This window comes from Dama dama, chromosome 5, assembly GCF_033118175.1.
Source record: "Dama dama isolate Ldn47 chromosome 5, ASM3311817v1, whole genome shotgun sequence".
Classification (NCBI taxonomy): domain Eukaryota; kingdom Metazoa; phylum Chordata; class Mammalia; order Artiodactyla; family Cervidae; genus Dama; species Dama dama.
The window spans coordinates 91,320,658-91,338,656 of record NC_083685.1 but is presented as its reverse complement, the minus strand read 5'-3'; the positions used below and the strand labels follow the sequence as shown (position 1 = coordinate 91,338,656).

General features: G+C 40.2%; 1 protein-coding gene and 1 non-coding gene across 2 annotated transcripts in view; one reads left to right on the top strand and one right to left on the bottom strand.

Moving 5' to 3' along the window:
• Positions 1 to 17,999, bottom strand: part of EFCAB5 (EF-hand calcium binding domain 5) — a 91,856-nt gene that overhangs the window by 52,907 nt on the left and 20,950 nt on the right. The window contains exons 5-7 of the mRNA XM_061142987.1: positions 16,548 to 17,124; positions 4,146 to 4,302; positions 1,561 to 1,609 (exon numbers count right to left, since the gene is read on the bottom strand). Of these exons, the coding sequence (XP_060998970.1) occupies positions 1,561 to 1,609; positions 4,146 to 4,302; positions 16,548 to 17,124 (783 nt within the window). The remainder of the gene's footprint in view (positions 1 to 1,560; positions 1,610 to 4,145; positions 4,303 to 16,547; positions 17,125 to 17,999) is intronic.
• Positions 3,702 to 3,774, top strand: TRNAE-UUC (transfer RNA glutamic acid (anticodon UUC)). Its single transcript has one exon. It is a non-coding gene; the product is annotated as a tRNA-Glu (tRNA).

Here is a 17,999-nt window from a genome sequence, read left to right as displayed (position 1 = left end):
GAAAATTATATAATTGAAAGAAATATTATAAATTGTATCTGAACTCCAATATAATATACCTGTGTTAGTCTACGTTTGTAGTTTTTCTGTGCATGGGGATTCTACATATATATACAAATACATATGTATATATATACAAATCCATTTGTGTATATATATATATATATACAAATCCATTCATTTTACTCTTACTTCAAAATGTCAAATACAAAGAGTGTAATTGATTGTACATAATTTTACTTTTCTTATATCTAAACATTCATTATAAAAATGAAGTGAAAGTGTTAGTCACTTAGTTGTGTCCGACTCTTTGCGACCCTGTGGACTGTAGCCCAGCCAGCTCCTCTGTTCATGGGATTCTCTAAGCAAGAATATAGGAGTGGGTTGCCATTTCCTTCTCCAGGGGATCTTCCCGACCCAGGGATTGAACCCAGGTCTCCTCCATTGCAGGTGTATTTTTTATCATCTGAGTCACTGGGAACAGATGTCTGACTATTCCATTTGTCTTTCAGTGAAGTTGTAGCCAAGCAACAACTTGTGAAATAAGGCACATTTAATTTTCTTATATCTTTCCTTGTATTTCTCCATATCACAGCTATGACGTTGTATCTTTCTTTTAAAATTCTCTGAAAGTAAGTAATATTTTCTAGGAATTTGATAGGATAGTGAGAGCTTACAGTGAGCAATGTTGGATTTGTGATCTCTGAAGAAGATTTAGCTTTGGAACTAGAGACCAGGCTTGACCACTCAGGGCTCTTGTGTGGCAGAAGTTTTATTACAGTGAAAAGCGGGCAGAGAAAGCTTCTGACATAGACATCAGAAGGTGGCGGGGGGGTGGGGTAGAGAGTGCCCCACTCTCTAGTCTTTAGCAAGGGAATTATATACTTTTTAAATTAGTCATTACAATAAATCAAAAGAATGTCTCAAGGTTGTAAAAATTTTACCAGATCTACTCCTACAATTTACATTTTAGGATAACAGGATTTAGAATTTAACAATAGAAAGATCCTACCAGACCCACTCCCTAATATACGTTCTAAGATATCAGGATTAGTCAGAAGGTTTTCAGGAAGGAGAAACTGTCCTCAAGCAGAATACATTGTTGTTATATAATCCCTAGTACACAGTTTAAACTGAGTTTGTTGATCATCAGTTCCCGGCTTAAAGAAAAAAAAAAAGTTTTATGTGACTAAGACTAAGAAATGTAGAGGAAAAAAAAAAGATGTTTGTCCTTTCCTCCTCCTTGAGAATTCCAGACCCCTTTCTCTTCCTCAGAGAGCCTGGACTTATCAACCTGCCTAGGAACTGACTCTCTCAATAGTAAGGGTTATTACAAAATAGTTTAAATAAAATGGGCCACTCGACTAAAAGAATTAAAATTCACTGACTGAGTCTCTGCTGTTCTACATTCTCCATCTGGGAAGAGCAAAGGAGCTTGAGAACATCTGTAGGAGCTTTGATAATGTCTACTTCAATACTGGTTCTTCATCTTAATGCAGCATTCTCCCCCTCCAAAAAAAGAGAGAGAGAAATAAACGCTGTAGTAAGAGGCAGGCTTACCAAGCTGCAAATCTGGATTTCGAAAAAATTCATGAAGAACGTTCTGAATCTGCAAATTAAAGAGACCATATATTACTTTTCAATTACCATATATTTAGTATTTCAGAATAAAAGCCATCTGTAGTCTTTCAGTTTAAGTCCTGAGTAATTCTTCTGACCCAGGCACAGAAATAGTAAGAGTTAATATTTAGTTTATAGCATATTTCAAAGTATATAAAATACTTTTACATGATTTTCCTCAGTGATTTTCAACCCTTTTGTGTGGGAACTAGGATGCTGATAGGATTCCATTTGCCTGCTCCAAGGAAATTTCTAACAATCCTTGGACACTGGGCTTGATGAAGCTAAGGCACCTTTGGCAACAAGCTTGGCAATCCAAAGAATTCTCTGTAATTCCTCATTCGTCAATGACAAAGTAAAATTTCAGAGCTCCTCTTGATCTATTTTTTTTTAAAATAATACTATTGTTCAGATCAGTTTTAGGTTCACAGCAAAATTAACCAGAGGATACAGAGTTTCCATATACTCCCTGCCCCCATCCCACCACATACATGGCTTAACTCTACTATCAACATCGCCAGTCACAAGGGTACATTTGTTACAACCAATGAACCTACACTGTAAGCTCATAACCCAAAGTCCATAGTTTATGTATAACTATGGGTTTTGAAAATTATATGATGACATGTATCCATCATTATGTAATACAGAATTGTTTCACCACCTTGAAACTCTTCTGTGCTCTGTCTATTCATCTCTGTCCACACCCCATCATTCCTGTCTTCATAATTTTACTTTTTCTGGAATGTCATAGAGTTAGACTCATACGGTATATAGCCTTTTCAGATTGGCTTCTTTCACTTAGTAATATGCATGTAAGGTTCTCCCACATCTTTTCATGGCTTGATAGCTCATTTCTTTTTAACACAGAATAATATTCCACTATCTGGATGTACCACATTTATTTATTTTTCACCCACTGAGGGATGGCTTCCCAGGTGGCGTTGGTGGTAAGGAATCCACCTGCAATGCAGGAAACTTAAGAGACGCAGATTCAATCCCTGGGTCAGAAAGATCCCCTGGAGGAGGGCGTGGCAACTTGCTCCAGTATCCTTGCCCGGAGAGTCCCATGGACAGAGCAGTCTGGTGGGCTACAGTCCAAGGGGTCAGAAAGAGTTGGACACGACTGAAGCAACTTTCACACTGAAGGACATCTTGGTTGCTTCCAAGTTTTGCTAATTGTTAATTATGCAGTAAACATCCATGTGTCAGTTTTTGTGTGGACATGAGTTTCCAACACCTTTGGGTAAATACAAAGGATCCTCTACCAGGGCTCAATGATATGGTAAGCATATGTTTAGTTTCCTAAGAGACTGCCAAGCTGTGTGCCAAAGTGGCCATAACCATTTCGTATTTCTACCAATAAAGAATGAGAGTTTCTGTTGCTGCACATCTTTGCCAACATTTGGTGTTGTCAGTGTTCTGGATTTTGGTCGTTCTGATAGGTGTGCAGTGGTATCTCATGGCTGTTTTCAATTGCATTTCCTTAATGACATATGTGGAGCATCTTTTCATATGCTTGTTTGCCATCTGTATATCTTTGGTGAAGTGTCTGTTCAGGTCTTTTGCCCATTTTTAAAACTGCTATTTGTTTTCTTATTGTTGATTTCAAGAGCTCTTTGTATATTTTGGATAATTGTCCTTTATCAGCCACGTCTTTTGTAAACATTTTCTTCCAGTCTGAGGCTTGTCCTCCTTGATGTATTTTTAGCAATTCACTTTGAATTGGAAATATGCTTGGTATTGTAGATAACCAACAATTATTCTCACATCTACATATACCTGTGTGTATGTGTGTGCTCAGTAATGTCCGACTCTGTGAACCCATGGACTGTAGCCCACCAGGCTCCTCTGTCCATAGAATTTCCTAAGCAGAATACTGGAGTGGGTTGCCATTTCCTACTCCAGGGGATCTTCCCAACCCAAGGATCACACCCAAGTCTCCTGCATCTCCTGCATTGGCAGGCAGATTCTTTACCGCTGGTGCCACCTGGGAAGCACCTACATATACCTAAGAGAATATATTTATCTCTTAGAGTGCAGTTATTTTCTGGAGCTAATGACATGGTCTTTTAGGGAATTCCCTGGCAGTCCAGTGGTTAGGACTCCGCACTTTCACTGCTGAGGGCCCAGGTTTGATCCCTGGTCAGGGAATTAAAATTCCACAAGCTGCATGGTGCTGCCCACACCACCACTCCTCACCACAAAAAGGACATGGTCGTTTAGTTCACAGAAGTGATTAGTCACACACATACAAAAAACAAACAGAAGCTATGTCTGTCTATAATGAAGAGTTTGTGAAATTCAGCCAGAGTTAATATTTTGGAAATCTACCTAGAATTTTCTTTTTAATGTTCAAGAGAAGATTGAAGAAACTTACTTTCGTGGGCTAGATTTACCTCAGCAAGACTGAAAATTTGGAGGGAAGCTTCTAGCACTCTAGAAGCACTCTAGATTGCTCAGTATCTAGCAATCACTCTTACCACCCACTCCACCTTACCCTTCACAGGTACCCTGTTCCTTACCACGACCATTGGAATCATTCCTTTGGGGTCTAGAATCCACTCATTGAACTGCTCCTGCAGAGCCAGTTTCCGTGCGTTGGCCACCTTGGCTTTGACATCGTTTATGTATTCTTTTTGTTCTCGTTTCTGTTTAATATTCTCCTTTATCTTGGATACTCTGAAGGATGTAGAAATAGAAGACATGGTGTGTTAAGATTATTGGATTTGACTCAGATTGTTCAAATGGCAGAATTCAGAGTTCAGAGCCTCATTTAAATTTTTGACCTCTCTTTTCCCATGAGATCTTCATTTCGGCCTGCAGTGATTCCCTCCTTCCCCTAGCACATACTCGGTTTGGCATTTATCGTAAGCTGTCTGCTACTATTACTTGACTTTTTATAGAGGTCGGCATTATTTTACTCAATGAAATACTATATTTAAGAAGTACTAAGAAGAGCCCTAGAAGCTGCCATGTATAAAAGCAAGATTGAATACACTAAGGCCTTAGGGTGGTCGGCCTCTTTTTTCCCTGGACACAGAAATCATCATGGAAAGACTTTGATTCCAAGTCTAGGTAGGGAGACTGGAAACTGCGTTTATAACAAGCATCTCAGGTAGTTCTGATCCCTTGGATCCAACTTTTGATTTCTGTCCAGGAATATTTATTGCCAATTTCTTTTATCTGGCCAGAGTCAAATACTTTTGACAGCCCCTAAGCAGAATAGTTACGTTCTACTCAGGCAGAGTTGCATCACTCAGGTTGAAAATGGGGGAAGAACTGTGGTTTTAGTCATCCCTATGGATGGAGATTCGTGACATTGTACAGGAGACAGGGATCAAGACCATCCCCATGGAAAAGAAATGCAAAAAGGCAAAATGGTTGTCTGAGGAGGCCTTACAAATAGCTGTGAAATGAAGAGAAGCAAAAAAGCAAAGGAGAAAAGGAAAGATACTCCCATTTGAATGCAGAGTTCCAAAGAATAGCCAGGAGAGATAAGAAAGCCTTCCTCAATGACCAATGCAAAGAAATAGAGGAACAATGGAATAGAACAAATAGAACAATAGAACAAATAGAAAACAATAGAATGGGAAAGATTAGAGATCTCTTCAAGAAAATTAGAGATACCAAGGGAAAATTTCATGCAAAAATGGGCTCAATGAAGGACAAAAATGGTATGGACCTAGCAGAAACAGAAGATATTAAGAAGAGGTGGCAAGAATACACAGAAGAATGGTACAAAAAAGATAGTCACGACCCAGATAATCACAATGGTGTGATCACTCACCTAGAGCCAGGCATCCTGGAATGTGAAGTCAAGTGGGCCTTAGAAAGAATCACTACAAACAAAGCTAGTGGAGGTGATGGAATTCCAGTTGAGCTATTTCAAAGCCTGAAAGATGATGCTGTGAAAGTCCTGCACTCAGTATGCCAGCAAATTTGGAAAACTCAGCAGTGGCCACAGGACTGGAAAAGGTCCGTTTTCATTCCAATCCCTAAGAAAGGCAATCCCAAAGAATGCTCAAACTACCACACAATTGCACTCATCTCACACGCTAGTAAAGTAATGCTCAAAATTCTCCAAGCCAGGCTTCAGCAATACATGAACCATGAACTTCCAGATGTTCAAGCTGGATTTAGAAAAGGCAGAGGAACCAGAGATCAAATTGCCAACATCCGCTGGATCATCTTGAAAAAGCAAGAGAATTCCAGAAAAACATCTATTTCTGCTTTATTGACTATGCCAAAGCCTTTGACAGTGTGGATCACAATAAACTGGAAAATTCTGAAAGAGATGAGAATACCAGACCACCTGACCTGCCTCTTGAGAAACCTGTATGCAGGTCAGGAAGCAACCGTTAGAACTGGACATGGAACAACAGACTGGTTCCAAGTTGGGAAAGGAGTACGTCAAGTCTGTATATTGTCACCCTGCTTATTTAACTTATATGCAGAGTACATCATGAGAAATGCTGGGGTGGAAGAAGCACAAGCTGGAATCAAGATTGCTGGAAGAAATACCAATAACCTCAGATATGCAGATGACACCACCCTTATGGCAGAGAGTGAAGAGGAACTAAAAAGCTTCTTGATGAAAGTGAAAGAGGAGAGTGAAAAAGTTGCCTTAAAGCTTAACATTCAGAAAACTAAGATCATGGCATCTGGTCTCATCACCTCATGGGAAATAGATGGGGAGACAGTGGAAACAGTGTCAGACTTTATTTTTCTGGGCTCCAAAATCACTGCAGATGGTGATTGCAGCCATGAAATTAAAAGATGCTTACTCCTTGGAAGGAAAGTTATGACCAACCTAGACAGCATACTAAAAAGCAGAGACATTACTTTGCCAACAAAGGTCCATCTGGTCAAGGCTATGGTTTTTCCAGTGGTCATGTATGGATGTGAGAGTTGGACTATAAAGAAAGCTGAGCACCGAAGAATTGATGCTTTTGAACTGTGGTGTTGGAGAAGACTCTTGAGAGTCCCTTGGACTGCAAGGAGATCCAACCAGTCCATCCTAAAGGAGATCAGTCCTGGGTGTTCATTGGAAGGACTGATGTTGAAGCTGAAACTCCAATACTTTGGCCACCTCATAAGAAGAGTTGACTCATTGGAAATGTCAGGCGAGTGTCTGCTCCTCGGTTCTTTGTCTCGTCACAACAAAAATTTGGAGTGACGGACATTAAAGCCCCCTTGGCGAGTCACAGCTCTCGGAGGACAGACCGTGTTATAGCTCTTAAATAAATCAGTGTTACAGCTCAGTGTTACAGCTCTATTTACTTAGATCATAGCAGGAAAACCCATCTTCGAGGCATGAGGGCACGTGGATCCAAAGACACAAAGAGAAGAGCGAGAGAGAGTACGCATGCCTGGGAGGGAGGGAGAGAGGGAGAGAGGGAGAGAGAGGGAGAGAGAGGGAGAGAGACAGAGAGAGAGAGAGAGAGCTCTTTGACTCCTCTTTTTATATGTTTTTTTTTTTTTTTTTCTTCCCCCTGGGCCTGTCCTATGCAAATTGGACTTAGGCAGGAGCGCTGTTCTATCTGAAGTCCTCGGACCTTCCTGTGACCTTCCTCTGTTCTATTTTCACGGGCTTTTCCCTTCCTGGTCTTTTAGTCACCGCCATTTTGGACTCCTTTTCCCTATTCTAACTACCTAACAGAAAAGACCGTGATGCTGGGAAGGATTGGGGGCAGGAGGAGAAGGGGACGACAGAGGATGAGATGGCTGGATGGCATCACTGACTGGATGGGCATGAGTTTGAGTAAACTCCGGGAGTTTGTGATGGACAGGGAGGCCTGGCGTGCTGCGATTCATGGGGTCGCAAAGAGTTGGACACGACTGAGCGACTGAACTGAACTGATGTTTATCATCCATATTAGGACTTCAAAACCACCAGATGGGTTTTGACTGAAACGACAAAATGGTTCAGAATAATAAAAGTAGCTTCTGGTTTCAAATAGAATTGTCAAATAATGTTTGAGTCAGGTCTTCTCATGGCTCAGCTGGTAAAGAATCTGCCTACAATGAGGGAGACCTGGGTTCGATCCCTGGGTTGGGAAGATCCCCTGGAGAAGGGAAAGGCTACCCACTTCAGTATTCTGGCCTGGAGAATTCCAAGTACAGTCCGTGGGGTTGCAAAGAGTCGGACACAACTGAGTGACTTTCACTTTCTTTCATTTTTCAAAGAAAAGACTAAGGCAATCTGACAGATTTTGAAGTGCAAAAGACTTCTCAGTAGGAACTGGTAAATTGGAGAACTAATAATCCAAGAGGGATTAATACAGGGACTTCCCTGTAGCGTAGATGGTAAAGAGTCTGCCTGCAATTCAGGAGATCCAGGTTCAATCCCTGGGTTGGGAAGATCATCTGGAGAAGGGAATGGCAACCCACTCAGGATTCTTGTCTGGAGAATCCCATGGACAGAGGAGTCTGGCAGGCTACAGTCCATGGGGTCCCAAAAAGTCAGACATGACTGAGCAACCAACACTACTACTGTTCCAAGAGGGGCTTCCCAGGTGGCTCAGTGGTAAGGAGCCTGCCAATGCAGGAAATGCAGGTTCAATCCTTGGGTTGGGGAGATCCCCTGGAGAAGGAAATGGCAACCTTTTCTTGCCTGAGAAATTCAATGGACAGAGGAGCGTGATGGGGCTACTGTCTGTGGAGTCACAAGAATTTGACACAATTTAGCGACTAAACAACAACAAACAATAATCGAAGAGAAACAATATAAATCTAAATCATTACTTTATGCCCATATAAGGACTTCAAACTTCTGTAAGAAAAGAAGATTTCAAAAATAAAATTTCAAGTTTGAAAATAAAAACAGGCAAGTTTTTTTCTTATAATTTGTTACAATATTGCTTCTGTTTTGTTTTGGTTTTTCTGGCCTCTAGCATGTGGGATCTTGGACTTTAGCTCCTCAACCAGCAAAATGGATAGCCAGAGAATACCCCCAGGCAAGTTGTTTAATAGTGCAGAAGGGCTGGTTTCTGAACTGCTGGGAGATAATTAGCATTTTAAAGGAAGTGCTAAATTCCTCTGATGTGATGACTAACCAGCCAAACCTCACTGCTCAGAACCCTCAGCCTCTTCTCAGCTGGCTCTCCTCTCCCACTATCTTTCTCCCTCTGCTGCTTTATCTGTCTGCCTCTCCCTTTCCCACTCTCTCCCTCTCTTTATACAGCATGCGTGTGTGTTCAGTAGCTCAGTGCTGTCTGACTGCCAGGCTCCTCTGTCCATGGGATTTTCCAGGCAAGAATACTGTAGTGGGTTGCCATTTTCTGCTCCAGGGTGTCTTCCCAACCCAAGGATTGAACCCTGGTCTCCGTTGTTGTTGCTGTTCAGTTGCTCAGCTGTGTCCGACGCTTTTGCTGCTGCATGGACAGCAGCATGCCAGGCTTCCCTGTCTGTCACCATCTCCTGGAGTTTGCTCAAACTCATGTCCATCAAGTCAGTGATGCCATCCAACCACCCTGTCCTCTGTCATCCCCTTCTCTTCCTGCCTTCAATCTTTCCCAGCATCAGGATCTTTTCCAAAGAATTGGCTCTTCTCATCAGGTGGCCAAAGTATTGGAACTTCAGCTTCAGCATCAGTCCTTCCAGTGAGTATAGAGGATTGATTTCCTTTAAGATTGACTGGTTTGATCTCCTTGCAGTCGCTCAAGAGTCTTCTCTAACACCGCAGTTCAAAAGTATCAAATCTTTGGCGCTCAGCTTTCTTTATGGTCCAGCTCTTACATCCATACATGACTCCTGGAAAAGCCATAACTTTGACTGTATGGACTTTGTCGGCAAAGTAATGTCTCTGCTTTTTAATATGCTGTCTAGGTTTGTCATAGCTTTTCTTCCAAGGAGCAAGTGTCTTTTAATTTCATGGCTGCAATCACCATCTGCAGAGATTTTGGAGCCCAAGAAAATCAAGTCTGTCACTGTTTCCATTGTTTCCCCATCTATTTGCCAGAAAGTGATGGGACCAGATGCCGTGATCTTAGTTTTTTGAATGTTGAGTTTGCAGCTTTTTCACTCTTCTCTTTCACGTTAATCAAGAGGCTCTTTAGTTCTTCTTCACTTTCTGCCATAAGGGTGGTGTCATCTGCATATCTGAGGTTATTGATATTTCTCCCGGCAGTCTTGATTCCAGTTTGAATCAAGGGTTTCCTGAGTCTCTGGCATTGGCAGGTGGATTCTTTACAACTTTGCCACCTGGGGAGCCTTTATACAGCTCTCTCCTCTATTCCTGTCTTTCCTTCCTGATTCTCTATTCTGTGTATTTCTTAGAGCTTTTTCTCATTATTCATTCATTCACACTCACTGAGTTTCTTATCCACTCATTACACATTTACTGAGCGCCTACTATAGATTCTGCCATTGTAAAGCTTAGGGTCCAATGCAGAACAGGTAAGTAAGTGACGTTGTGTAATAAGTACTGGGTGTCCCCAGATTCTCATGTGTATCAATCAAAATGGATTAACAAAATTGAGTTTCTATCACAGTTCCACTTGCCTGAAAAGCCTTCCTCCCTCTCTTCCTTTGGCTAGATCCTCCACATCCTTTAGGTCTCAGTTCAGGCATCATTTCCTCCCTCTTATTAATGTCCACATTTAGAAACAGAACCTGGTTTTGTGCTTCAGGGTCATTGCACAGGGGGCTCTAAATACAATCCAGATGGATTTTTAATTTACAACGTAACTCATTCAGGGACTGAATAAAATTTCTCTTTTGTGACCTGCATTATCTCAAGAGGATATCTAATCAACAGAATTTCATAGCCTCCAAAACTCTTAACTTAGGGTTTTGTAGTATAGGATAAACATAACCTGTAAGCAGATTCTAAGTATAAATCCACAATCAACTTTTAAGGAGATGGGAAAGGAAAAAAACAAAAACAAAAACAAAACTACAATAGGGAAAAATGCAAAAATTGTCACAAATTCTTTCCATTCCTGTAAGCATGTCTGTTTGTAGGCAATGTAGTTTTGTAGCTCCTCGCATTAAGAATTAAAGTCTATTTCTGCATCTCGTGTGTCTGGCTGTGGCCATGTAACTTCCTTTGGCCAATGGGCCATGAGCAAACACAGGAAGCAGAAAGTTGAAAAGTTCTATAAATTATATCACAATAAAACTTATATAACAAAAATTGTATCACAATAAAACTGGGGGAAAAAGAGGAATCAACGTTCTTAAACACTGGGGTTTGCTCTGTTTTATTAAACTTAAGAGCCTTTGCACCACCACCTTGGAATAAGCCTAGGCTAACCTGCTCCACTGCTTTACCAGATGACTATCAGTTGCCATTTTACTGTAATGTATGAGTGATACCATGTGGAGCAGAGATGAGCCATGAGCCCAGTCCAAAGTTACCAACCCATAAAATCATGAGCAAATAAATGATTGTTTATTTAAGCCACTCAGTTTTGAGGTATTTTGTTACACAACCAAAGCTAGTTAATAAAGTCTCCACAGTACTTCCCTGGTGGTCGAGTGGTTAAGAATCTGCTATCCAATGCAGGTGATGTGGGTTTGATCCCTGATCAGGGAATTAAAATCCCACATGCCATGGGGCAATGAGGCCCGTGTGCCACAATTAGAGAAGCTCTGGCACGCTGCAATAAAGACCAAGCGCAGCTGAAAAAACTGTCTCCCCATCTTAAATGTTTTGAGATCTTTAAGAGTACAATATAAATCTAACTACTTAAAGAATAGAAGTAAAAATGCTTTCTTGCCCTAATTGTCACAATCCAAATTCCATCCATCCATTCAAGCTGTGTTAGGAAAATCTTCCACTTAGAGAATTTGCCTAGATTATATCAAAACTCAATGTTGTATTTCATAAAAACTGGCTCTAGCCAGCTTAAGTGGATAATAGACCATGAACTTTGAGCGACCCCAGTACACAAGACCATTGCTAGACCTAACTGAAGCCTCTTTTTCAGCTGCTAAACAATAGTACTTGTTTTCATCAATCGTGTACAAACCTATGGACTCACTCTATCCTATATACAGTGTGATTGTCTTTAACTGTTACAAGTATAGTCACTATAAAGCTCCCTTCCTAACACTTAAAAACTCTAGAATCTTCCCTCTCTGCAAACTAGTGAGTGATTTCTTCACTGGTATAGATTCCTTTGCCTGGCAAGTTAGTTTTTAAGTTCTGATGGTCTTAGTTTCACAAAGCTAAGCTGGACTTCTTGAACATGTTCATATTATTCTTGTGATGAGTATTCCTATAAAAATACATATATATCTACTTAATTATTATACTTAACTCTTGTTTTCTTCTGTTTAGTCAACATATATCTTATTATGAAATGAGGTTCCTGACACAAGATGCAATGACAGGTTCTCCTAAGGATATCAGTTCCTGAGTAGTTTAAAATGAATCAGTAGAATATCTGGAAAATCCTAGGAATTTCTGGACATCTTGAATCAGTTCAGTCACTCAATTGTGTCTGACTTTTTGACCCAATGCACTGTAGCACACCAGGTCTCCCTGTCCATCACCAGCTCCCAGGGTTTACTCAAACTCATGTCCATTGAGTTGGTGATGCCATCCAACCATCTCATCCTCTGTCGTCCCCTTCTCCTCCTGCCTTCAGTCTTTCCCAGCATCAGGGTCTTTTCCAGTGAGTCAGTTCTTCGCATCAGGTGGCCAAAGTATTGGAGTTTCAGCTTTAACACCAGTCCTTCCAATGAACATTCAGGACTGATTTCCTTTAGGATGGACTAGTTGGATCTCCTTGCAGTCCAAGGGATTCTAAGAGTCTTCTCCAACACTACAGTTCAAAAGCATCAATTCTTTGGTGCTCAGCTTTCTTTATGGTCCAACTCTCACATCCATACATGACTACTGGAAAAACCATAGCCTTGACTAACAGACATTTGTTGGCAAAGTAATGTCTCTGCTTTTCAATATGCTGTCTAGGTTGGTCATAACTTTTCTTCCAAAGAGTAAGCGTATTTTAACTTCATGGCTGCAGTCACCATCCACAGTGATTTTTGAGCCCCAAAAGATCAAGTCTGCCACTGTTTCCATTGTTTCCCCATCTATTTGCCATGAAATGATGGAACCGGATGCCATGATCTTAGTTTTTCACTCTCTTCTTTCATTTTCATCAAGAGGTTCTTTAGTTCTTCTTCACTTTCTGCCATAAGGGTGGTGTCATCTGCATATCTGAGGTTATTGATACTTCTCCCAGCAATCTTGATTCCAGATTGTGCTTCATCCAGCCCAGCGTTTCTCATGATGTACTCTGCACATAAGTTAAATGAGCAGGGTGACAATATACAGCCTTGATGTACCCCTTTTCCTATTTGGAACCAGTCTGTTGTTCCATGTCCAGTTAGAACTGGACATCTTGAATGGTCTTAGGTATTAGTATTCCATAACCACGTCTTGTCAGGCATTGTGCCAGATCTCCAGCCCTAGCTGGAGTGAACTTGACTCAGGAACTCTACCTCTGTTCTTTTAGCATTAAGAATTAGGATCAGGACTGGTGGAGAAAATGAGGAAATCTATAGTATTATAGGTCCTGCTTCTCTGCAGGAGTGTGAAATTCTAACATTAATAATGTCTCTATAATTCTTTTTTTAATGCTTATTTTTTATTAAAAAATATCATACAGTAAAATTAACCTTTTTTGGTGCATAGTTATACAGATTTCAACACACATATAAATATGTGTGAAAATGAAAGTGTTAGTCACTCTGTTGTGTCTGATTCTTTGCGACCGCACAAACTGTAGCCCGCCAGGCTCCTCTGTCCATGGAATTCTCCAGGCAAGAACACTGGAGTGGGTTGCCATGCCCTCCTCCAGGGGATCTTGGGATCTTCCCAACCCAGGGATTGAAGCTGGGTCTCCTGCATTGGCAGGCAGGTTCTTTACCACTAGCACCAACTAGGAAGTCCCATAAATGTGTGTAACCATCATCATAATCAGGCTATTGAAAGTTTGCAATCTTGCTTTTAGAGCAAATATTTTTCATTATTAATCCACAATAAGGCAGTAGTGACATAGAATATGCATTCCCAAGAATTGCAGGGATCCAGAATCATAAGGAAAAGATGCGAAAAGAAAAGCAAAATGACACAAACCTAACCTCCTTATCAGGTTTGCAAATTTACATGTAAGAATTATAGTCCACTCCAATTCTCTACTTGTCTTTCAGGACCTTGAGGAAAAGCAATAAAATATACTGCATATATAAAACTTACAAACAGCAGTGATATTTTATTTTTTAGATAAGTGGTTACCACTATATAAATCACTCCAAATCAGTAAGGAGTATCTTCTATATCTGTTGTACTTAGACCCTGAAAAAGATGAATCCCTTTTTGTTCAGAAAAGAAGGCAGATGAAAATTTTTTGCATCAGGTTGAGTCAAATCAGCACTTTAACATTATCATTAGAAGATTAAGTCTTGACAAACCAAACAAAAATTTTCTCTGTCCCCTTTCTTGAGCATAAATAAGGAAAACTCTCATTCCTGAAATGAATGGGCTTCTCCAAAGCTTGCTAATGGCTTGAAAGCAATGCAAACAATGATACAGTTCAGAGGACTTAAAAGCAGGACTGGTTTTGCTAAGATTTCTGGGTATTCAAACTTCAAGTAAATAGATGTTGTGTTGTTGTTAAGCATCCCTAGGATTTCTGAATATTCTACAAATGCCTGACACTGTCATATGTTGACATATAGATCTTGTATTTTTGCCCAGGGAAAATGAAACCCTAATTCTGATAATCTAGGCAAAGAAAGCATCTTTAAATACTTTAACACTTTCATGATATTCCTACAAATTGAAGACAACACTCAGACTGATACAGAATAAGACAAGCAAATGGAAAGATACACATTTCCAGATAGATATGCATGTCATTTATTAAAGATGTTGATTTTCCCTAAATTAATAAATTTAATCTGACTTCAATAAAAATTCCTATAACATTTTTTTGGTGTTCTCTCTCCCCACTTTTTTCAGGTAGATGAACCAATCCTAAAATTCATATTGAAAACTAACCACACAGTGATTAGAAAAGAGGAACAAATATTAACTACTCTATATTATGTTATTGGGTTCACTATGTAGCCATTTGGAAAAGGAGAAAGCTAGATTCATATCTTAAATCTTACACTAGGATACATTCTAAATGGATCAATATTTAAAAAGAAAATCAAAATGATGGTCATTCCAGAAGAAAACAAATGATAATTTTTTTAACTTCTTGAAATAAAATGTAACAATGACTCAAAGCCCAGAAGCTGTAAAATAAAAGTAAATAAACTCAACCACATAGAAACAAAAAATCCTCTCCATGACACAAAATAAATGGCAGGTGAAAAACCCAGGAAAATATTTTTAACTCATTCACATGCTTTGGATAAAAGGAAGAAAATTAAGAATGCATATTTGCATTTGCTTTTGTCTACACTAGGGCTTCCCAGGTGGCGCAAGTGGTAAAGAACCTGCCTGCCAAAAAAAAAAAAAAAGAACCTGCCTGCCAAGGCAGAGACGTGAGAGATGCGGGTTCAATCCCTGTGTTGGGAAGACCCCCTGGAGGAGGAAATGGGAACCCACTCCAGTATTCTTGCCTGGAGAATCCCACAGACAGAGGAGCCTGGTGGGCTACAGTCCATGGGGTCGCAAAGAGTCGGACATAGCTGAAGCAACTTAGCACACATGCATGAGTACACTAAGAAACTTGGAAGGATGTACTGAAAATTAAGAACAGTAGTTATTTATAGCTGAGGTGGAGCACTGGGTAGATGGAGGATAAGAATGGGAGAGAGGGACTTCCCTGGTGGTCCAGTGGTTAAGAATCTGCCTTCCACTGCAGGGGATGTGAGTTTGATCCCTGGTCTGGGAAACTAAGATCCCAAATGTTGGGGAGCTACTGAGCCAGTGGGCATCTAGAGAGAGTCCATGCACCACAATGGAAGATCTCATATGATACAACCAAGACCCAATGCAGCAAATAAATAATTTTTTAAAAAGAGTGGGAAAGAAAGTTTCTAGTGTTTAACACTTTATGTGTGCTCAGTTGCTCAGTCATGTCTGACTCTTTAGGACCCCATGGACTGTAGCCCACCAGGCTCCTCTGTTCATGGAATTTTCCAGGTAAGAATACTGGAGTGGGTTGCCATTTCCTTCTTCAGGGGAATCTTCCTGACCTAGAGATGGAACCCCGGTCTCATGTGTCTCCTGCATTGGTAGGCAGATTCTCTACCACTGCGCCCCTGGGAAGTCTCTTAGTGTACTCATGCATGTGTGCTAAGTTGCCTCAGCCATGTCAGACTCTTTGTGACCCCATGGACTGAAGCCCACCAGGCTCCTCTGTCCATGGGATTCTTCAGGCAAGAATACTGGAGTGGGTTCCCATTTCCTCCTCCAGGGGGTCTTCCCAACACAGGGATTGAACCCGCATCTCTCACGTCTCTGCCTTGGCAGGCAGGTTCTTTACCACTTGCGCTACCTGGGAAGCCCTAGTGTAGACATAAGTGAATGCAAATATGCATTCTTAATTTTCTTCCTTTTATCCAAAGCATGTGAATGAGTTAAAAATATTTTCCACTTTATACATTTCAGCTTTTGAACCAGATGAATGTATTACCTATCTGGAAAGTTAAATTCCAGAAAGTGCTTCCTCTCATATAGCTTACTTTCCAGTACAAGAAGACAGATAAGAAACAGATAAATACACACTTGGGATCCTAATGAGATAACTAAATTCATGAATACACGGAGCTTAACAAACCTCGTTAGTCTTCAGTGTCTCATAAATAGTGAAACACATAGTTGTAGCTCATAAGTCCTTTCTGAAGAACTATAAAATTACTTAAAATTCTGTTTGTATTATTATATCTTTTTCTACTTGCTTTTTAACATAAGAAGAGCTAGATCATCAGCTGAAAACACCAACAAATTGTACCTGTTGTAAGTAGTGTTCGGAACATATATCTTCAGGTCTTCTGAGATATCTCTCATCACCCTCTGATAACCAGACAGTCCTGAATCTTTGATATATTTAGGGTTGTTTCTCATTAAGTATTCTCCCAAATGGTTAATTGGATCAAACTTGGTGGGAATATCAACACCTGCCAAAAGCTTCTTCTTTTCCACTTGCATTAACATTCTTTCCATTCCAGGAACTAAGGTGGGTAGCAGTTTGTCGAGCAAATACGCACGAGTGCTCAGTGCCATGTTTTCGGTATTAAACCATTCTTTGGCCAAATTATCCCTGGGGAGTTTTTCTTCAGCCTTTTTTTCTACTTCCTTCTTCAGATTTTCCTTATCTATGATTTTCTGATGCATTGCCTGGGCTCTTGCCTGAACTCTTTCTAAAAGATTTTTCTTCCATGGTTGTTCCAGGTTTGAGTCCTGTGCAGTTTGATCTAAATTGAAAATCACTTTTGCAGGTTTTCTAAAAACAACATTCTTTGAGACTCTAGTTTTAGACTCCTTTTCTGAACAAGTTGAGAGTTTTGGCTGGTTCTCCAGGTTTAAATCTGAGGAAACAAAAGTGAAATGTAAGAAATATTAGAAGTAAATTTCAATCTATATTACTCTAGAATAGTATTAGAAAAAATTTACGTGGTACAATTAAACACAAGTAAAAGTAACAGAAAATCAGACAGCAGTGACTTTAACCATCAGGACATTTATTGTTTTCTTAATCAACAGTCATTCAACAGCTCAGTGCTTTCGTTAAGTACCTATCCTGTTTCTATTGCTCTTTATTTTTTGTGCTTGTACCTCAAGATCACAAGATAGCTACTGCACCTCCAGGCATTTTTTTCTTGTCTTTATTGAATTTGTTACAGTATTGCTTCTGTTTCATGTTTTGGCTTTTTGGCCACAAGGCATGTGGGATTTTAGCTCCCTGACTAGGGATTGAGTCTGCACTCCCTGCATTGGGAAGCAAAATCTTAACCACTGGATTACCAGGGAGGTCCCCAGCGCATCACTTTGTTACAGTAGAAAAGGAGTGAGAACAAAGGGGCTTTCTGCTCTGGAGGTTCTGTTTTGTTACCCAAGAAGGGAAGATCCCAAACTCTTTACTCCAAGACTTACCTTTATATTTCATTGGCCCTGATTAGGTTACATGCCCATCCTAAGCCAACAGCTGGTAAAGGGAAAAGGGGTTAATTGGGAATAGTTTTGATCAACCGTAATTTATTCCTTTGTTTCAGGATTTAGACAGAATTCTCTGATATCAAGTGATTTCTATCTGCTACAAAATTAAGGTTCAGTTGTCAGACAGAAAGGTGGGAAAATGTCTGCTGAGTAGGCGATGAAGAGAGTCTGCCACACTTGTATATGTAAATATATTTCTTCCCACTCTCATGCTTCCAACTTCTTTCAGGTTGGAGATTTTACACCA